The 18,216-nt window shown below is 44.3% G+C and overlaps 1 protein-coding gene across 6 annotated transcripts in view; it reads right to left on the bottom strand.

Moving 5' to 3' along the window:
• PIKFYVE (phosphoinositide kinase, FYVE-type zinc finger containing) overlaps positions 1-18,216 on the bottom strand; it is a 156,790-nt gene that overhangs the window by 70,183 nt on the left and 68,391 nt on the right. For all 6 annotated transcript variants that reach the window (XR_013624711.1, XM_068127483.2, XM_068127486.2 and 3 more), the window contains exons 14-18: positions 17,358-17,487; positions 6,910-7,090; positions 6,442-6,516; positions 1,800-1,907; positions 1,453-1,593 (exon numbers count right to left, since the gene is read on the bottom strand). Coding sequence is in view for 5 of the 6 variants with exons in the window: in XM_068127483.2 (XP_067983584.2) it covers positions 1,453-1,593; positions 1,800-1,907; positions 6,442-6,516; positions 6,910-7,090; positions 17,358-17,487 (635 nt within the window). In the remaining variant the exon portion in view is untranslated. The remainder of the gene's footprint in view (positions 1-1,452; positions 1,594-1,799; positions 1,908-6,441; positions 6,517-6,909; positions 7,091-17,357; positions 17,488-18,216) is intronic.

Raw genomic sequence — 18,216 nt, 5'->3', positions numbered from 1 at the left:
CTGGATGCATTCCAGCAGGAAAAAATGGTGCTGCTTTTGCACACCATGTGATGTGCCTTATTTTGTGTGAACAAGGCTCAGGATGTTCGTTCGTGTGGAATGATAGGTCCATATAAGGCTCAGGTTATTTAAGGCTCTCCTGCCTGTTTGTTGATATTGAGAGCACGTGTGATTGGTATGGGGTAAGGGGTTGAATTCATTTATTTATTACGTATTGAACTTAGTGGTCCTTATGTTTTTTTTCACAAGGCAGGTGTACGCGTCTCGTGCCGTAGTAGGGTGTAATGTGGTTTACCAGTCGTAGCTAAATAGCTCTGCGAGTGAAAAGAAAGCCGAGTGTGTAAGCCCTTCCTTCCGGTACATAGCCTCTACCCTTGCCAAGACTTTCAGACTACCTCCTAGTTTTGCACCATGGTTGAGGGCACTGGCTAAATGGCTGGAGAACCTCGGAGTAGGTTGGTACCCTAGAGTTGCAGTGGGCATGACCCTCCATTGTGAGGACTTGCTGTGACACCCACCAATCCAACAAGGGTAGGTGGAGCTCTTTAACCTTGGTAGGCATCCACCTTGTAGTGTATGTCTACCCACCAGCTACCTTGCAGTGTATGTCTCTTTAGGTCAAGGCTAGGTCCACAGCTGATTCTGTGGTGGCGTCAGGAAGGGCATCCGGCCACAAAAACATGCCTCGAATATGCCTTTTGGCAAAGCAGCCATTAGGTGAATCACGGCTTATACATGCAAGCATGGAAACAGCCGTAAAACGATGATGACGGTTGATGATGGATGATGATGTATGGATGATGATGATGGATGATGATGATGGATGATGATGATGGATGATGATGATGGATGATGATGATGATGATGATGATGATGAAGATTATTATTATTACATACTGGTTATTTATATTGTTATTGCTTCCTTGTGTTTCCTTCCTCTTGCCATTTGCTTATTAACTATACCTGGTCTCGGGGTGAAGTCTGGTTGTCATGTTTCTCCTGGGGTGATTAAGAATGACCCATTTATGGATAATTGGCCACGGTTCTCAACACTACACATCCTGACCGCGTCACACTTTATGTTCATTCGGCCTGGTTTGCAAACGACGTGCGATGCCTAATTGGCATAACGCTGGGTCGATTTGGACTTCCAATCCATACGGCATCATGTACGGCACGTGATCCGAAGGGGAGGATCCTGAAACAGTCAACCATTGCTGTCGCTTTAAGTGACCTGCCGGATTTGAGCCAGGCAACTGGAAAGACCGTGCGGTCATTTCCAGTCAGTGGCACATTTCTCCCAGCAGCAGGTGTCTCCCATTCATATTGCAAGTATATTTCACGGAAAAATGGAATACGGGGGGAAATAATGATAAAAAAGTAAATTATACAAGATTTAAAACATTAGGCCTCTCGTGGGTTGAAATATCACAAGAAGTGCACAGAGCATACCCTTTTGACACCTGTGGCCAATGTGATGCCCTGTTCGAGCAACATGTCTTGGGCGATACGCGAAACGGTCTTCTCCACGAGAACCACGCTTGGCTTCAGTTCCATGATGCGGGCCACGTAATTTTTCAAAAACTCGTGCTCCTAGTAAAGACCATATCATTATGAATGTATACTCTGAAATAAGCGAGGATCTCAGCCCGAGGGCAATTTGTGGCATTCCACGAGGAAATCAAATTGAAGCACCGGCAGAAAAAATAATTATACATACGTTTGCACGCACAATTTAAAATAAAACAAAAGACGCGAATAAAATATTCAATTGCCTCACCAGTTACCATGCAATTCACCTGCAATACGATGGGGTCAATGGAGGACAGCTTGGTCTCCTCTCGGTACAGGTATTCAATAGAACAGGACAAGAGCAAGATCTTGGGGTTCTTAACATAGTTGCTCATCTGTCAAATGCACAAAACATCATGCAAATATCACCCCCCCCCCCCCCACCTCCCTCCATGATCCCCCAACCTCCTCACAAACAGTGTGCAAGTTTTTAGCACGGTGTGGGCCGTGCCAAAGCCCAATATGAGATTGCAGTTAAGGATGGGTAATATATAAAGAAGAAGCTGCGGGCACAAGCCAGAAGCTTGTCCCTTCAGCGATTTGTTGAACATTCAGTTTACACATAAAGAAGCCTGGTGTTGGCTTAGCGGTTAGGGTGCCGGCTTGGGATCTTAGGATCTTGAGTTCGAATCCCGGTCGATCGCTGAATTAACGCCAGGGGGGTTGACTCAGCCTGTCATTTTTTTTTTTTATTTTATTTTTTTTTTTTGTATACAAGATCGAGGCTCGTGAAAGAGCGAACATTAATCACACAGAAAGACAAACAGACACATAAAACAAATAACATCGGGAGCGGTAGACAAGATGGGGAGAGAGGGGGAAGGACACAGACACAACATTTGAGAGCAGGGACCGAGAGACATGGAGACATCGAGAGATCTGTGGGAGGGAGAGGGCTTTGGGGGGGAGGCATGTGAAGGGGGGGAGGCATGTGAAGGGGGGCAGGCATGTGAAGGGGGGGGGGGTGGGAGAGGTATAAACATATGGACACTGCCAGGATTTCCAGGAAATAAGTTGGAATTTCAAACAAGGTGGATCTGGGGTGAATTAGTGGGGGTAGAAAAGTTCAAGGTTATGGATGGGGGAAGATAAGAGATGGTGGTGAACAGCTGTTTTAAAGACCTGGAGGGAGGAGAGGGATTGAAGGGAGTGTGGGAGTTTGTTCCACAGGCGGGAGAAAAGAGGAATGAAAGAGTGAAGGTGAGCAGAGAGCCGAGATTTCGGCAGTTTAACCATCAGAGGGTTGCTGGCAGATCTTGTGCGACCTGTAGGAATATTTGGGGGACAGAGCACAGAGAGAGCTGGGGGAGCAAGGCCGGAGAGGAGTCGGTAGAAGACAGAAAGACCACCTACCTGCCTGCGGTGAGTGAGTGAAAGGCCCTCAGAGATAGCTTCATCGCGGGAGATTCCAATGATTTTGAAAGCTTTGGATTCAACAGCGTGAAGCCGAGCCAGGTGTGAGGCAGGAGCACCAGCCCATAGGGGAGAACAGTATTCCATTGAGCTGCGGATGAAAGCCTTGTAAGTGGTGAGGAGCTCAGGTGTGCCGAGGAAGGACTTCGCACGACGGAGGATGCCCAGTCGGCGACTGGCTTTGGAGGCCAGCTTGGAAATGTGGTTTTCCCAAGAAAGATCATGGCAGATAGTGAGACCCAAAAGCTTGAGTGACAGAACTTCTTGGAGAGGATTGTTGAGAAAGTAGATGGGAGGGTTGTCCAGTCGATCTTTTCGGAGAGACATAGTAAGAGAGTGAGATTTGGCAGGATTGAAAGACATGTTCCACTTGTTTGACCAGTCTGTGATTTTGTCCAGGTCTTCAGAGAGTGAGGAGGCTGCAGACTGCCGATCTGAGGGAAGAGGAATGGAGCGGCAGAGAGTGGAGTCATCAGCAAAGAGATAGAGAGGATTTTCCAGAGAGTCAGAGAGATCATTGATAAAGACCAGAAAAAGCACAGGGCCCAGCACACTTCCTTGGGGAACTCCAGCCTGAACAGGAAGGGGAGATGAGAGAAATCCATTCAGGGCCACACGTTGACTACGACCAGAGAGGAAGTCCGCAAGCCATGCATGGAGATTTCCATGGATACCATAGGAGGAGAGTTTGGTGAGCAGAGCTGGGTGCCAGACCGTATCAAAGGCCCTTGATATGTCAAGGGAGACAGCTCTGATTTCCTGTTTGGCATTGAGGACCTCCATCCATTGTTGAGACAGCAGAAGCAGCATGTCCAGAGTAGAGTGACCTGGTCTGAAACCAAATTGATGATCAGAGATCAAGCCATTGGAGAAGAGGAAAGATTTCATATCCGAAGCAATGATGGATTCCATGACTTTGCTGATAATTGGGAGCAGGCTGATTGGTCTGTAGTTGCAAGGATCTGTTTTTGCACCTTTTTTGTGTAAAGCGGTAATGTTAGCTGATTTCCAGGATGCTGGCAGATGACCTTGAGCAAAAGATAGGGTGAAAAGAACAGAGAGAGGGTGAGATAGAGCGGCAGGGCAGGATTTTAAGACCCGTGGGCTGATGCCGTCTGGTCCAGTTGCAGAATCAGAGTCGAGGTTTGACAAAAACTCCTCCACCTTGTCAGGAGAGAAGGACACAGAGTCCAGGAGCAGTTGGGTTCGACTGGGAAAGGTGGGAACAGAGAGAGATGGGTTTGGGACTAAGGATTTCGAGGCGAACACAGAGTTGAGGCATTCGGCTTTGTCACGTGCGATGTCAACTGTGTGGCCATTTGAGGTAAGGGAGGGGATGGAGGGGGAACAAACACCAGAAACGGATTTGACCAGACGCCACCAGGATTTGGAGGAAGGAGACAGGTTTGAGAGTTCATTCTTGAGTGAGGAGAGATAGTGCTTCCTGGCACTCCTGAGGGTAGACACACACTTGTTCCGAGCTTGGTGGAAGGAACTGAGATTTCCTTCAGTTGGATTAGCCTTCCAAGAGGCAAAGGCAAGTTGTTTCAGGGCAACTGCCTCACCACAAGATTCAGTGTACCATGGACGGGAGGAAGGGTAAGACAATTGAAGGCGAGATGGGATAAATCTGTGCATGAGAGAGATCAGTTTGCTTTGGAAGAATTCCCAGGAAGAATTGATGTCAGAGGCAGTGGAGATGGGAGACCAATCCAGACGATTGATGGCTGCTTGAAGACCGTCCCAGTCGGCCTGAGTGAAATGCCAGACTCGTCGACGCTGAGGAGGCTCTCTGAGAATGGCCAGAGAGATGTCCACTTTGACAAGCACATGATCAGAAGAACCGATTGGAGCAGAAGAAGAGCAGCAGACATTAGCAGGGAAGTTTGTCATAACCAAGTCTAGAAGAGAAGATACTCCATTGGCTGAGATCCGGGTCGGGAAATTGACAGATTGTGTCAATCCCAGTGAGTCACAGAAGTCCTTTGCTGAGGTGCCATGACTAGTGAGAGAGGAACCCACACCCAACCAGGTGGCATGATGACAGTTGAAGTCACCACATATGAGGAAGAGAGAGTTGGGATGAGTGGATAGAAGTTGGTCCATGTTGTCAGACATTGAAATGTAGATGGAGTCATCACTGTTTGGGGGACGGTACAGAACACATATGAACAAAAGGTGGGAGCGGAGAGGAAGCCGTAACCAGAGGTACTCCTGCGGGTGAGGAGGAAAGAGAGCAGTGCAAGGAGAGTGAGGAAGAGAGTTTTTGACAAAGATAGCCACCCCACCACCAGGCCGAGGCTCAGGTCTATCATACCGGAGGAGGGAGTAACCAGGAAGAGATATTAAGGAATCAGAGACATCTTGAAGGAGGAAAGTCTCTGTTAAGCAGATCAAGTCTGGATTGTCAGAAGCAACCTGTATGGAGAGATCAGTCAGGTTTGAGCGAAGGCCCCGGATGTTTGAGGTCCATACCGTTAATGAAGAGAGAGGGGGAGCATCGGGTACAGGACAGGGGAGGGGAGGAGTAGGGTAAGATGAAGGATGAGAGGGGGAGGTAGGGAGAGCAGTTGATAGTGTTTCAGATGTTGCAGAAGAGTTCCAAGAAAGGGAAGGATGAGGAGGATGAAAGGTTTGCTGGTGAAGGGATGCGGCACAGTGAGGGGTTGTTTGAGGGGGGGCAGAGGAAAGTAGAAGGTTTGGGGGGGTGGAGGTATGAGATAGAAGGGAGACGAAGTGGGGAGGAGGCAGCTTGGAGGAGGAGGGGGGAGGAGAGAGAATTGGAGAGGAATGGTATGGGGGGAGAATTGAATGGGAGGGATTGGGGGGGAGTTTTGAAGGGGAGGAGTGAGGGGGGAGTTTAGGAGGGGAGGGGCAAGGGGGGAGTTTTGAGGTCGGCAAATTGAGTACCAGCTTGCTGGGATGAATTCTTCCGAGGTCGGCAAATTGAGTACCAGCTTGCTGGGATGAATGATCCCGGTGTGTACCCCAATTTAGAATAGGCACACCGTATCCCTGCGCATGGTAGGAGGCGACTAAGGGTTGGCGTCAGGAAGGGCATCCGGCCATAAAAACATTGCCTCAAACAGGGAACCATGATTGTCATGGGGCCTGCAAGGCTAACCCCCGCTCTAGTGGGGAAAATGGCCTTAAAACCATTCATTCATTCAGTTTACACATAAAGATGAAAATTTGAACATTTGCTGGAAATGCATTATATTTAAACTGAACCATGAAATCATTTATTGTGTTCTTCAACAAATAATTACTGCTAGTCATGAACCAAACTTTTCTTCTTTTTTTAACCTTTGTTTCTGTCCACACAATATCTGCCTCAGCAGATTTGCTCACTGTGAGTTTTAAAACCTGGAAATGTCTTAAGAAGGCTGAGAGGTTCCAGTTGTTGGGATGCAACCAAAGTCGACCCTAGCGGAGAGAATTGTAAATGATGCTCACTTTTTTGTGGGCAACATTCTTTGTGCAAACAAATCCGTTCACCACTTCAGAATCAAACTTCTTTCCTCCAGAAATCTGAACATCCAACAAAAACAGAAACGTTATGATGTACATTTTAAATTGAGTGCATTTACATATATTTATAACGGTTGCAAAGTTATAAGCAAGTGTTTGGTGAAACGTAATCTCATCCTGGATAGCATTTTCATGAAATATTTTCTCGAGCAGTTAATAAATCAAATAAAAACATTAAAAAATAAAAAAACAATTCAGATCACACAAACCTATTTATTCTACAAACTAGAAAGCATCCCAAAATGCAAAGCATGGCCATGTCCACTTTGTACGTTGTACGAAGCACCAGGTAGCCCACACACCCTTGGCAGCGCTGGTGAGCCCCTGCTAGTAATAACGACAACAAGGCACTTTCAGCATGAGATGCGGCTAGTGAGCTGCAGATGCACACACCTTCTTAAAGTGCACATAGTGCTGGATATTCATATCGTCGTCATCATTGCGAACGTCAGGCCGAACCATCTGAACAATCTGTTGAAGCAAGGTGAGCACCACCTCCCACCAAGCCATGGGCAGACATTCTGCAGAAAACTTCTGCTGCAGCAGGACAGTCATGTGCCAATGGTTGGCTGCACTGCACGGGAGAGCAAATTAAACAATGGCGGCACACTCAGACATTTGCATTGAATAAAAAGCCATAACAACACGCGCTTAATCTATCTATAATTCCAGTAATCTCTGTGTGTGTGTTTGTCTGTGTGTATGTCTGTGTGTGTGTCTGTGACCGCTGTTTCTCGACAACCACGGGTCCGATATACTTGAAACTTGCCAGGTATATTGCTGGGGACCTGAGGATGTGCCTTTTCAAGGTTTCATATTAATCGGACAAGTAGTTACCGAGCTATGTCCAAAAAACGATTCAACCAATCAGAGAGCAGCGAGCTATCACGTGTGCCGAACGTGCCGAACAGACTCTGCCTCGGACGGCACATTTGAGAGCGTATTCATTTATTTCACGTTGCCAAACTATGCTGCCGCTATGTTGGCGTTAAACTATGTTTTAAAACTAATTAAAACTAATTTGCGATTCTTTCGCTTTCCTGCGCATTTGTGCACGCTATGGCGATTTCTTTACCAAACTCCGCAAGCCGTTCGCTTTGGACCAAACCATTTCATGTAAATAGAGGGGGGGGGGATTGTCACCGTACTCGCAAGCCGTTCGCTTTGGACCAAACCATTTCATGTAAATAGAGGGGGGGGATTGTCACCGTACTCGCAAGCCGTTCGCTTTGGACCAAACCATTTCATGTAAATAGAGGGGGGGGATTGTCACCATACTCGCAAGCCGTTCGCTTTGGCTTTGCGAATGGACCAAACCATTTCATGTAAATAGAGGGGGGGGGATATAATTTTAGATATATATATAGTACGGGCATGCCCTAGTATTTAAAAATACAAAATCGAGGATTATGCAAGAATTAGATGACAATAAAATTAAGTTGTTTGATCACACATGTGTTTTCAGACAGCAACCCTTTTAAAATAGTTGTTGTTGTTTTGTATGCAGCCAATGGTTGCTGGTTGCATCATTTTGAGGAAGCACGGCCATGCCGCCAATGCATTTGCCCTGTTACCACCAGTAAGCTGGTACTCGTTTTGTCAACCTCGGAAGGATGACAGGCTGAGTCAACCCACCTGGTGTTATTTCAATGGCATGGCAGGGGCTCAAAATCAGGACCCTAAACCAGCCAACATCAGGCTTTTTCAAAATAGTATACAGACATATTCCCCTTCCCTCATAAAAGACTCCACTATAATCATCTAAGATTAACATGGTATGTATTTTTTGTTCGTCATCTTCAAGCTATCATTCAGTATTGGTAAATCACAAACTGAAACTACGGCTTGTGCAGCTAGGCAATATGGTTGTTTTTGGGTCAGTCATGCCAGACTGTTGCAATTGGGCAAAGTTTGGCTTGAGAGTACATGACCTGCCAGAATCATAAAATATGGTGATTGTGGGAGGAAGCAGCAGCATGCACACAACCATAATATGGTGGAGACAGAACCAGCGATGAGTGACATCTTAGAATATCATGTAGGTGATGGCAAATGCAACAAGACCGATAGTCTAACAATGTCAAAGCCGGGTTTGGTACTTTCGTTGAAGAGGAGAGTATGACCTGGGTGGGGATAACCGTTAGCAGTTAGCAAATAATGTAAGTATTAATTATTTTTTGACTTCAGGCATGGACAGCCGGTTCATGAATGACTTGGTGAAAAAAAAAAAACGGTTATGTAAACGATGAACCAATAAATTCCCCATTCCTGTACCACCTTCAGTCGAACGTCAGGCATTGGCAACAGGTTACTGAAGGACTGGGACGGTCTGAAAAAAAACCCATACCCCAGTCTGAATGTTGCTATATCCAGTCAATGGCAAAACTACAATTGGGGAATCCACGAATGTCATGGATGAAAACACCCTAACGTCATTTCCTCATTCTGCTTTAAACTCAATATCTCTCCATTTTCATTCCAAACAGGATCATTCATCATTCCGATCCCAAATTAATACGATAATATTCAAATATCAAAATATAATGTTAAGTCACAATTGTATTGAGATATCATCAAATCAGCGAACCATCATCATCTGTTCACTTCCGGATTTGGGAGCAAGGTCTGTGTCGATTGCATTTCAAAATCAAAATGGTATTGAGGAATTTCTGAAACCTCCTACCTACTTTACGACACCCGCCGGGATCTCAAACCATTGCACAGAAGGTGGAACTTTCTAATTTATTTTGGGAAAATATTTCGTTTTAGTAAAATATGCAACTGTAATGGTTACTAAACGTTGTCCCCCTCCCATGTGACCAGATCCTCAGTTCTGATTGGTGTACGTTTTTGAGGGACGTACATATATACATACATTTTTTTAAATGGGATTTTGCCTGCCACAAAGCCTACAAGGCCACTCGAGGTGGGGGCTACAAGCAGACATACGTACATACATACATAGTTTACATACATTACCAGTCAAAAGTTAAAGTGCACTTTTAAGCACCAGTGGAGTTTGGGGGGTGGGGGGGGGGGGGGCAATGCGCCACCTTGATTTTCTTCAGTAGTTTACAATTAAGATAAAAACATCCTGTATTTAAACGTGAGTAACAATAATGAAAGTAAACTATTTGTGATTTCACGTACACTGTAACTGCACTAACAAACGGTAATTTTGGAAGTCAGACCTAGCTACCCATTATTAATTAGAATGGCACTCAGTAGAGAGCATACCTCTGCCTGGTTGGCCATATCACTAAATGGTGAAGAATCACTTAAAAAATTAAATAATTCTCATATCCGAATCCATATTCAGATCTTCACCAAAAATCGAATCTATTTGTCCTCGTCACACACACAACCTGTCCAACAAGTTTCGTCCAAATCCATCGATAACTTTTTGAGATATCCTGCTATGTATCGTTTTTGGCCCTGTCTCCCAATGGTGAAGAATCACTTAAAAAATTATAGTAGCCGGATCCGAATCCCAATCAACACCAAAATCTAATCATTTCGTCCTTGTCACATACGCTACATCTCTGCCAAATTTCGTCCGAATCCATCCACAACTTTTTGAGATATTTTGTTCACAAACAAACAAACAGACAACTAGAACGGGCACTCGGTAGAGCGCATACCTTCGCCGCAGCTACTGTTCTGTACTTGGCATGGGAGTGTAGGGAACAGAACAACAAAAATACGATTTTGACCTTTTCGTGACCTTGACCTTGACCTTTGACCCGATTGCTCCCAAAATCTAATCAAATGTGTCCCGTATAATAACCAATCATCCCACCAAATTTCATGCAATTCGGTTGAATACTTTTTGAGTTATGCGAATAACATACACACACACACACACACACACACAGACATACAAATAAATACACAGCGATCAAAACATAACCTTCCGCTTTTGCGAAGGTAAACATACAGACTAGAAATCGGTCAGAGACCGAGGACTTGCCGGAATTAAAAATATGGTGGCCGAACCACGTGACCGATGACGTCATCATTATTTGTTTTCTAAACTAATTTATTCCTACATTATGCTCAATAAATTTCATCTTGATCGGATGAAGTTTTGTACTTGTCGAATTTTGACGTCATAATGGAGGCACCTATGACATCATCATTAACATATTTTATTCCCCATGGAGAGTTCGTTACAATGAGTCATGTCTCAATTCTTTCTATTCAGCACTTTCGGAGATATAGAGGTGCAAAATGTTTCGGTTTTTCGAAGATGGCGGCCGAACCACGTGACCGAAGACGTCATCTTTTTTTTTTTTTCTCCACCAGTTTATGCCGACATGGCGCTCAAGAAATATTGCATCTGATTGGATGAAGTTTTGCACTTGTCGAATTATGATGTCATAATGGAGGCCTTGGGCCTAGAGAGTTAAAAATTGGGCACAGTAGTCTAGTAGGAAGACTAGGTCCCCCTGCACCCCCCGGAGATATACTTCTAATCAGTGTTTCTAGATTGGAAAAAATGTGTAGAAAATGACTAGCTATGGCCCCAAGCTGAAAAAATGTCCCACATACCATTTTTATGCAAATTACTGCTGCCATTATCAAAAAAACGATTTTTGACATATCTCAGCCAATATTGCAGATAATTGAAAAATGAAGGTGTCTAGACCCATGTTTTGAAGGGCATAGATCATGATAGAACTATTCATAACATGATTACATGTGTCTATGGTATACTAGTATGCATATTAATGCTGTAATTACAAAATAATCAATTAAAATCTACTCAGTGATGGTTATACATTTTACCATGTATGCTACACAAACCTGGAGTAGTTGTGTCCGTCAAAGGCGAAGAAGATATCTGCCATCTCTCCGTTACACTTGTGAAACAGCTGGAGGTTGTTGGTCTTCACAGAGTGGAGGAGCATGAAGACAAGATGGCAGTGGGTAATGAACGACATCCAGAAGGCAGCTGTCTTCCCCAGGTGGCCCTTGCGCACCTTTTCCTCAAAGGCATGGTACTTTTTGATGAGGAGTAGAGTTGAGGGGTCTTTGAGGGCTTCATCGAGGTGCTCTCGGTTGCAAGACTGGGTCATTCTGAGAAGCACAGCAGGGTCAGAGATCATGATGTTCTCCTCCTCAGTGAATCTCTCCATCAACAGCCTCTCCATTGCCTCACACACTGTTTTGAGGCAAAAGAGGGACTTTGCGTAGGCCTTTCCACTGAGAACACCTTTGAGAGATCCACTTGTTACTAGTTGTGCCTCAAAGAGAATCTCTGCATATCCAGAACCACGCATCTTGTGTCCAGTGAGCATCCCGATGTAGTTCATGGATGTGTGGAAGGGTCCAATCGTTACTACATGACTAGCAAATTCATTTGGCCAGCGCCAGATGATGGGAAGGGCTTTCATGCAGACACCCAGATCAAATGTATTCAGGACCCATCTCTGACCCACCTCAGCAGTTGCTGCCTCGGAACGCTTCAGTAGCTCACGAACAACTGCGTTGTCTGTGATCGGTTGGTGGATAGGCGTGCAGTAGTCGACTGTTGATTTGCTGGGTGGGGGAGAACCAGTTGCAGAGGTGAAACCCCCTAGCCCAGGCACAGGCTGCAGGCCACAGCTTCCGATGTATCTGATGAAGAGCCAGATGTAGTACTCTTGCATCGTAGTGGCATAGACTGTGTCATTCTCTGCTGGCGGTGTGAATGATGAGCCTTCAGGGAACTTCGGGCCAACGCGAGTAAAGTGCAAGGGTGGGAGAGTTTTTGGTGTGTCGACCTTCAGGCTACGCTGTTGTGACCTATTGATGGTAGGTAGCATTCGGTCCTTGCTGCTCTCGAACCCGGGCTTGACCTCCTGCACCATGATTCCTCCAGCACTGTTTACAATGTTGCTGCCGTGCACACTGGTAGTGGTTTTATTCAAGTTGTCCCACTCACAGTGGAATACAAGGTTGCCCTCTCCTGTCACAATTTGTGGTGTACGATAAGTTGAGACTTCATCCAGGACCTTGGCGAGAGCAGTTTCCAACTCCAAGGCGAAATCGTAGCTCTCAGAGTGTCCAAGCCTGTGTAGTATTGTGGTGAGCTGTTTGCTTCGGAACAGGTGCCTTACAGTCACACAGAGGAGAATGTGCTTTGGTAACTTCCATTTTCCATCTGACACTGCACGGCACAGATCTTGTCCAATGGAGAAGACCAGACGCTTCACCTTTTCTGTCTCGATGCCCTCCTTGCCAGTCATTAGCACGCTGAGAAAGCGGACAAGGTCTGGAGGTAGGATGTCTTCAGGATTGAGCTCCATGTCTTCAGCTGTTGGTGGCCATGGTTGGTCTTTACACTCTCTGAAAGCCTGTAGAATACCCTGGCGAAGTTGGAGGGCAACATTTTGGTTCTTGTTTGTGCTTCCGAGTGTGAATGCTCGTGCGAGAGCATTGGAAACTGTTATGTTTGAGCTGTGCACAAGCCAGAAAGAAATGACATCACATTTGTCATGATCAACCTTCGTGAAGTGGATATGCTCCTTGATTGGGTCATTCTGTAGGCGTTTCAGTAGTTTCTCTGACCGATAATTTGAGTTCTCATATCCATTCAGTTTCAGTTCCTCGACATAGAGCAAGCGCAAGGAAGAAAGCTGTAGAACTTTATTCTGCTGGATGACCTGGGTTTGAATGTGTTCCAGTACTGAGTTGAATGCCTTTTCATGGGCGGCTGACATGCAAGCCTGCTCCTTTGGTGCTTCGGCTCTGTGAATCGCACGCTCATAGTTGTAGAATGCTGTGCGGAAAGCTTTAAAACATGACGGATGGTGTTTGGCCTCACATGCAAAGAGGTCTTTGTTTTTCACCTTTCGATGGAGTCGATAGAGACCCATTTTCTCAGCCCGTGTTTCGATTTGCTCCCATGCATTTTCTTTGTTTTTAAAGGATGGGAAGGTTGTAGGCCTCTCAGTATTGCGATGAGCATCTTTGGTCTCAACTTTCTCACAAAATATACACTCTGGCGGGAAGATGGGTTCAGCAGAACCTCCTGGTTTACGAGGAGAGTGATGCCATGATGAGGTTGATGGCCCTGGTTCTGTATCATCTCCCAGACGATGAAAGTGGCGGACAAAGTGCTTATAACACTTGCTGTGATATCCTACTCTTTCTAGGTCATCAGGAAGAGTTGCCGGGATCTGATCACATACTGATTGCATACGACATGGGGAGTCATGCGGTTGGTTGAGACGTCTATCCCGGATCTTTTGAAGCAGTTGCAGTTTTTCTGAAGCAGATCCTTTAATTTTACGGAGGGGCGTGAAATCCCCATGATCAGACATGGATGGTACATGAAGGATGCATGTAGGAGGAGAGCTTTGGGCTGCAGGTTCTACACTCCGTTTTCTTTTGGGCATGCTTGCTGTCGATGTCTACCATCACTGTTAAATGACAAATAAGAAATCACGAATGATGTTAAAAGTGCCTGTGAAAGGAGGCTCTGAGTTTTCAGTGAGGTAACAGAGGTTCTGAGTCATGTTCTACACTAGGGTACTTTTTAGCTGACTAAACCATGTTTAGTGGCATCAAAAGTGCTAATAGCTAAAACATCTAAATTCTTCCACACTAACGTTAGCTATCTAGGCCAATGAAACATTGTGCTAAGTTACTGTAGCTAGCTCAGCTGTCGTGCCTCTTTCTGGTTCAATTCATATACAGAAGTCAACAGATATGTCTCATGTTTGGCATTAACAAAAGTTTAAGTTACACCGACATTAGGAACATACTGTACATAGATGAGGCTAGCTTTAACGTTAGCTAACATGGTGCTAGCTGGCTCAGCTGTTATTCTGCCTGTTTATGATTTCATGCAGAAACTGAAGTCAAGAGTGTGAGTAACATTATAGTTAGCATCTTACCTGGCTAGATTGGAGGATGAATACCAAGAACAACACACAGATGGAATGGAAGACTGAACTTTCAACTGAGGTATTCAATAACATCAACGTTACCAATTGATACGAGCGCGCGACATTACCAATTGATACGAGCGCGCGAGCGCGCATGTTACATGGATGGAAATGTAAAATGGCAGCTATAGCAGCACTAATTTGGATCTCTAGTCTGTCATTTCTGCACTGTGATTGGATAACATAAAAAAATATGTTTGGGAGTTAACAGCAGGAGTTGGTAGATTTTACGTGGGCTGGGTGAGAAACCTTTAAATAAGCAAGTGAAAATCTCTCGCAATACAAAGTCAATGGTGGGAAGAAAAGTTGAGTGGTACCAATGTTACTGCCAATGTCCCGCCCCTATGCAAGACTCAGGAGCATCTTGTTGACATTTAACCTTGAAAATACCTGGGTTTAGACCCCTTATGTACCATGTTAAGTTATCTGCAGTATTAACGTATCCTTATCATTTGTAAAACTGATTATTTTGTAATTACAGCATTAATATGCATACTAGTATACCATAGACACATGTAATCATGTTATGAATAGTTCTATCATGATCTATGCCCTTCAAAACATGGGTCTAGACACCTTCATTTTTCAATTATCTGCAATATTGGCTGAGATATGTCAAAAATCGTTTTTTTGATAATGGCAGCAGTAATTTGCATACAAATGGTATGTGGGACATTTTTTCAGCTTGGGGCCATAGCTAGTCATTTTCTACACATTGTTTCCAATCTAGAAACACTGATTAGAAGTATATCTCCGGGGGGTGCAGGGGGACCTAGTCTTCCTACTAGACTACAGTCTATTCCAGGGCAAGGCAAATGTGTGTGTAAAGTTTGGCGATGCTATGTGCAACGATGTAGACGTAGTACTGCGCACAAACAGACAGACAGACAAACCAACCAACCAACATACTTGCCGGAGTCTTTTCCAGCAAGTAACAGACAGGGGTAAAAACATAACCTCCATCCACCTTTGGTGGCGAAGGTAATAATATTAAGCCATTGCTCCCGCCTCCACCGCCCCCAAATAGAGAAGTCAAACTACGCCTCTGCTTTTAAGTGTTAAGTACACCAGTAAAGTACCTAAACTTTTGACTGGTAGTGTACATACATACATACATACATACATACATACATAGGAACAATACTACTGTGGTATAGGTTGGAAGTTTTGATTGCCTGGTGCTGGGAGGGATAACACGGTCAGCAATTCCGCTGTAAAAACCGACGCAGCCACACTGCATCAATGTTAACAGAAGAAAGAGTATTAACAACCATAAACTATTAACACCAAAATTAGTAGTCATATGCCGACTCATGTCTCCCTCTTTTACATCGTCTTGCAAATATGTCACCACTTTAGTAATACCAAATACCTGATTCGTGTCGCCTCAACGCACATTTATGTCGCTGCATCCATCCTTTCTTGTATCCGTCGCCTCAGCCCTCGCCTCCACCTACACTGTAAACAAACTACTTTGTGTCGTGCATAAATAAATGTACTCTACTGCGATTTATTCGTGAACGTGGTTGATATCGCCAGGTTATCAAGTTTGCCTCCGACTACGGTGTGTACGATCTATAGCAATGCCTATGTTCATGGCGGGCTGGGACGACCACTTCCATCAGAGGTACCAAAGCAAAGAAAAATGAAAACTAAAATATGTTCTTTATTTAAATTTAAATGTCTGGTAATTGTTTTTTTTGGGGTTTTTTTTACATGTGGGTTTGAATATAACTGTCATTAACCACAAAAGGGTAATATCATGGGGAAGAGGCGAAATATAATTTGTGAAGTGGCGACGTTGGCAACATATCCCCACGTAAACCATTAATTCTGAGAAAAATTGCTTTGACTTGTGTCGATTCGTCGCACCTTTCAGGAACTCATTCCCGATGTCAACCGGGGTTTAACAGTAATGATTCAGTAACAACTTCTCGGGTTAATAGATCAGTCTGGATGACAAACCCAAATGAGGGCAACTTTATGTCACTGCGTTCGGTATGCAACAAGTGTATGTCCATCCTTAATCAACCCAGAATATGTTTTGCTAATCCCAAGGACAAAATCTCCAACCAATCACCTTCCTCAAAGTCTGGGTGGTACTTTGGCCAGCCAGTCTTTGGGGTATAACCCCTCACCCCCTCCATTCGCTCGCTCACATCAAATGGCCTCACCAAAAGACGAGGCAGAATGTCTAAACTCGGTGTTTGCCTCCGAGACTCACTTACCCAATCTATAGTACCCTCATACACACTGCCTTTCACACCCAAGTTGGCAAATAAGGTTCTGTCTAGTCTTAACTCTGCAGCCCAGAAGGCATCAGTCCAAGGTTCTCAAATTCCACCTTTTTGCACTCACATCTCCTTTGTTTACTCAATTAAAACCATCCTTCCCCTTCTTTGGCTACCTTCTATCTGCCTGGGACCATTTCCCTGGAAAAGCCTTGCTCCTCTTGTCAATGTTGCTTCACCTGTGGCAGATAAGGTCAGCCCTCATCTCAGATTTGAGTTCATGCAACAGGAAAATATCTGAATTATTTTCCGAGTGGACAGCCAACCCCGGTTTGAATCAAACTCGGCTCGGAATCGCAACTCACAAAGTTCGAGAACTCGGTTCGGGTACAGCACTACTTCTTGTTCATGCACACTCCGGATTGGTGTAAATGTAACCTTCTATCATCCAATCTACCTTCTATCATCTCACTCTTCCATGAGCTTCAATCTTGCATAGAAGATGTGCACAAGAAGTATACAGTGTTTACACATTATTCTGCCATTTTAATGACTCTTTAGACATTATCTTAACAAGAGAGAAATAAAAACAAGAATCAAACCAACAAAATAACATAAAACCAAGGTACAAAATAGCAGGTCGAATATGAGTGGAGGTACAAGCAGACACACTTACAGCAATCGCTCCATGGTCTGTCTCTCCCCATTCTCAACACGTAGGCCCTCCAAGGTGGTGTGCTGCCAACCCAAAGGGGTCAACAGCAACTCTGCGTTGCTTTTTTCCACACTGCGATCATATAATGACTCTGAGAAGTGACAACATCACACAAAAGGTCAAAGTGAATCTGGGTATTCCAACGTCAATAAAACCTATCGATGGCACAGTGAATTTTGAGGTATTTAGCATTCAGATGACAAGACACTAATGCCGACCGATTGTATGAGAACTGCTGAATAGACAAGTTTAAATCGTACTGTTTTTTTTGCTCTGTTCAAATATGTGGAAATTATGCACACATTAGTGTTCCTAAAACAAAGTAAACGTATATGGACTCAAGATAAAATATATATTTGCGAGATCTATCAATGCTGAAACAATTATTTATGACAGCGTAAATTTTTTATCTGGGCTTCACATTCGGTGTGTGTGTATATCACTCTGGCTGACCTCCAGAGATTCTGTGTGGAGATGGGAGAAACTTCCAGGACAACCATCACTGCAACACTCCACCGATCTGGGCTTTATGGCAGAGTGGCGCCTCTCCTCAGTGAAAGACACATGAAAGCCCACAGAATCTTGTTTCTCACAGTCGGAGAGTCCTTTCGGTGCTTTTTTGCAAACTCCAAGTGGGCTTTCACGTATCTTTCACATTATATATATATATATATATATATATATATATATATATATATATATATATATATATGTATGTATGTATGTATGTATGTATGTATGTATGTATGTATGTATATATATATATATATATGTATATATATATATATATATATATATATATATATATATATATATATAT

This window comes from Myxine glutinosa, chromosome 10 (assembly GCF_964187855.1).
Source record: "Myxine glutinosa chromosome 10, kmMyxGlut1.1, whole genome shotgun sequence".
NCBI lineage: Eukaryota > Metazoa > Chordata > Myxini > Myxiniformes > Myxinidae > Myxine > Myxine glutinosa.
Note: the sequence above shows the minus strand (reverse complement) of the source record. Positions and strands in the feature narration are given on the sequence as shown.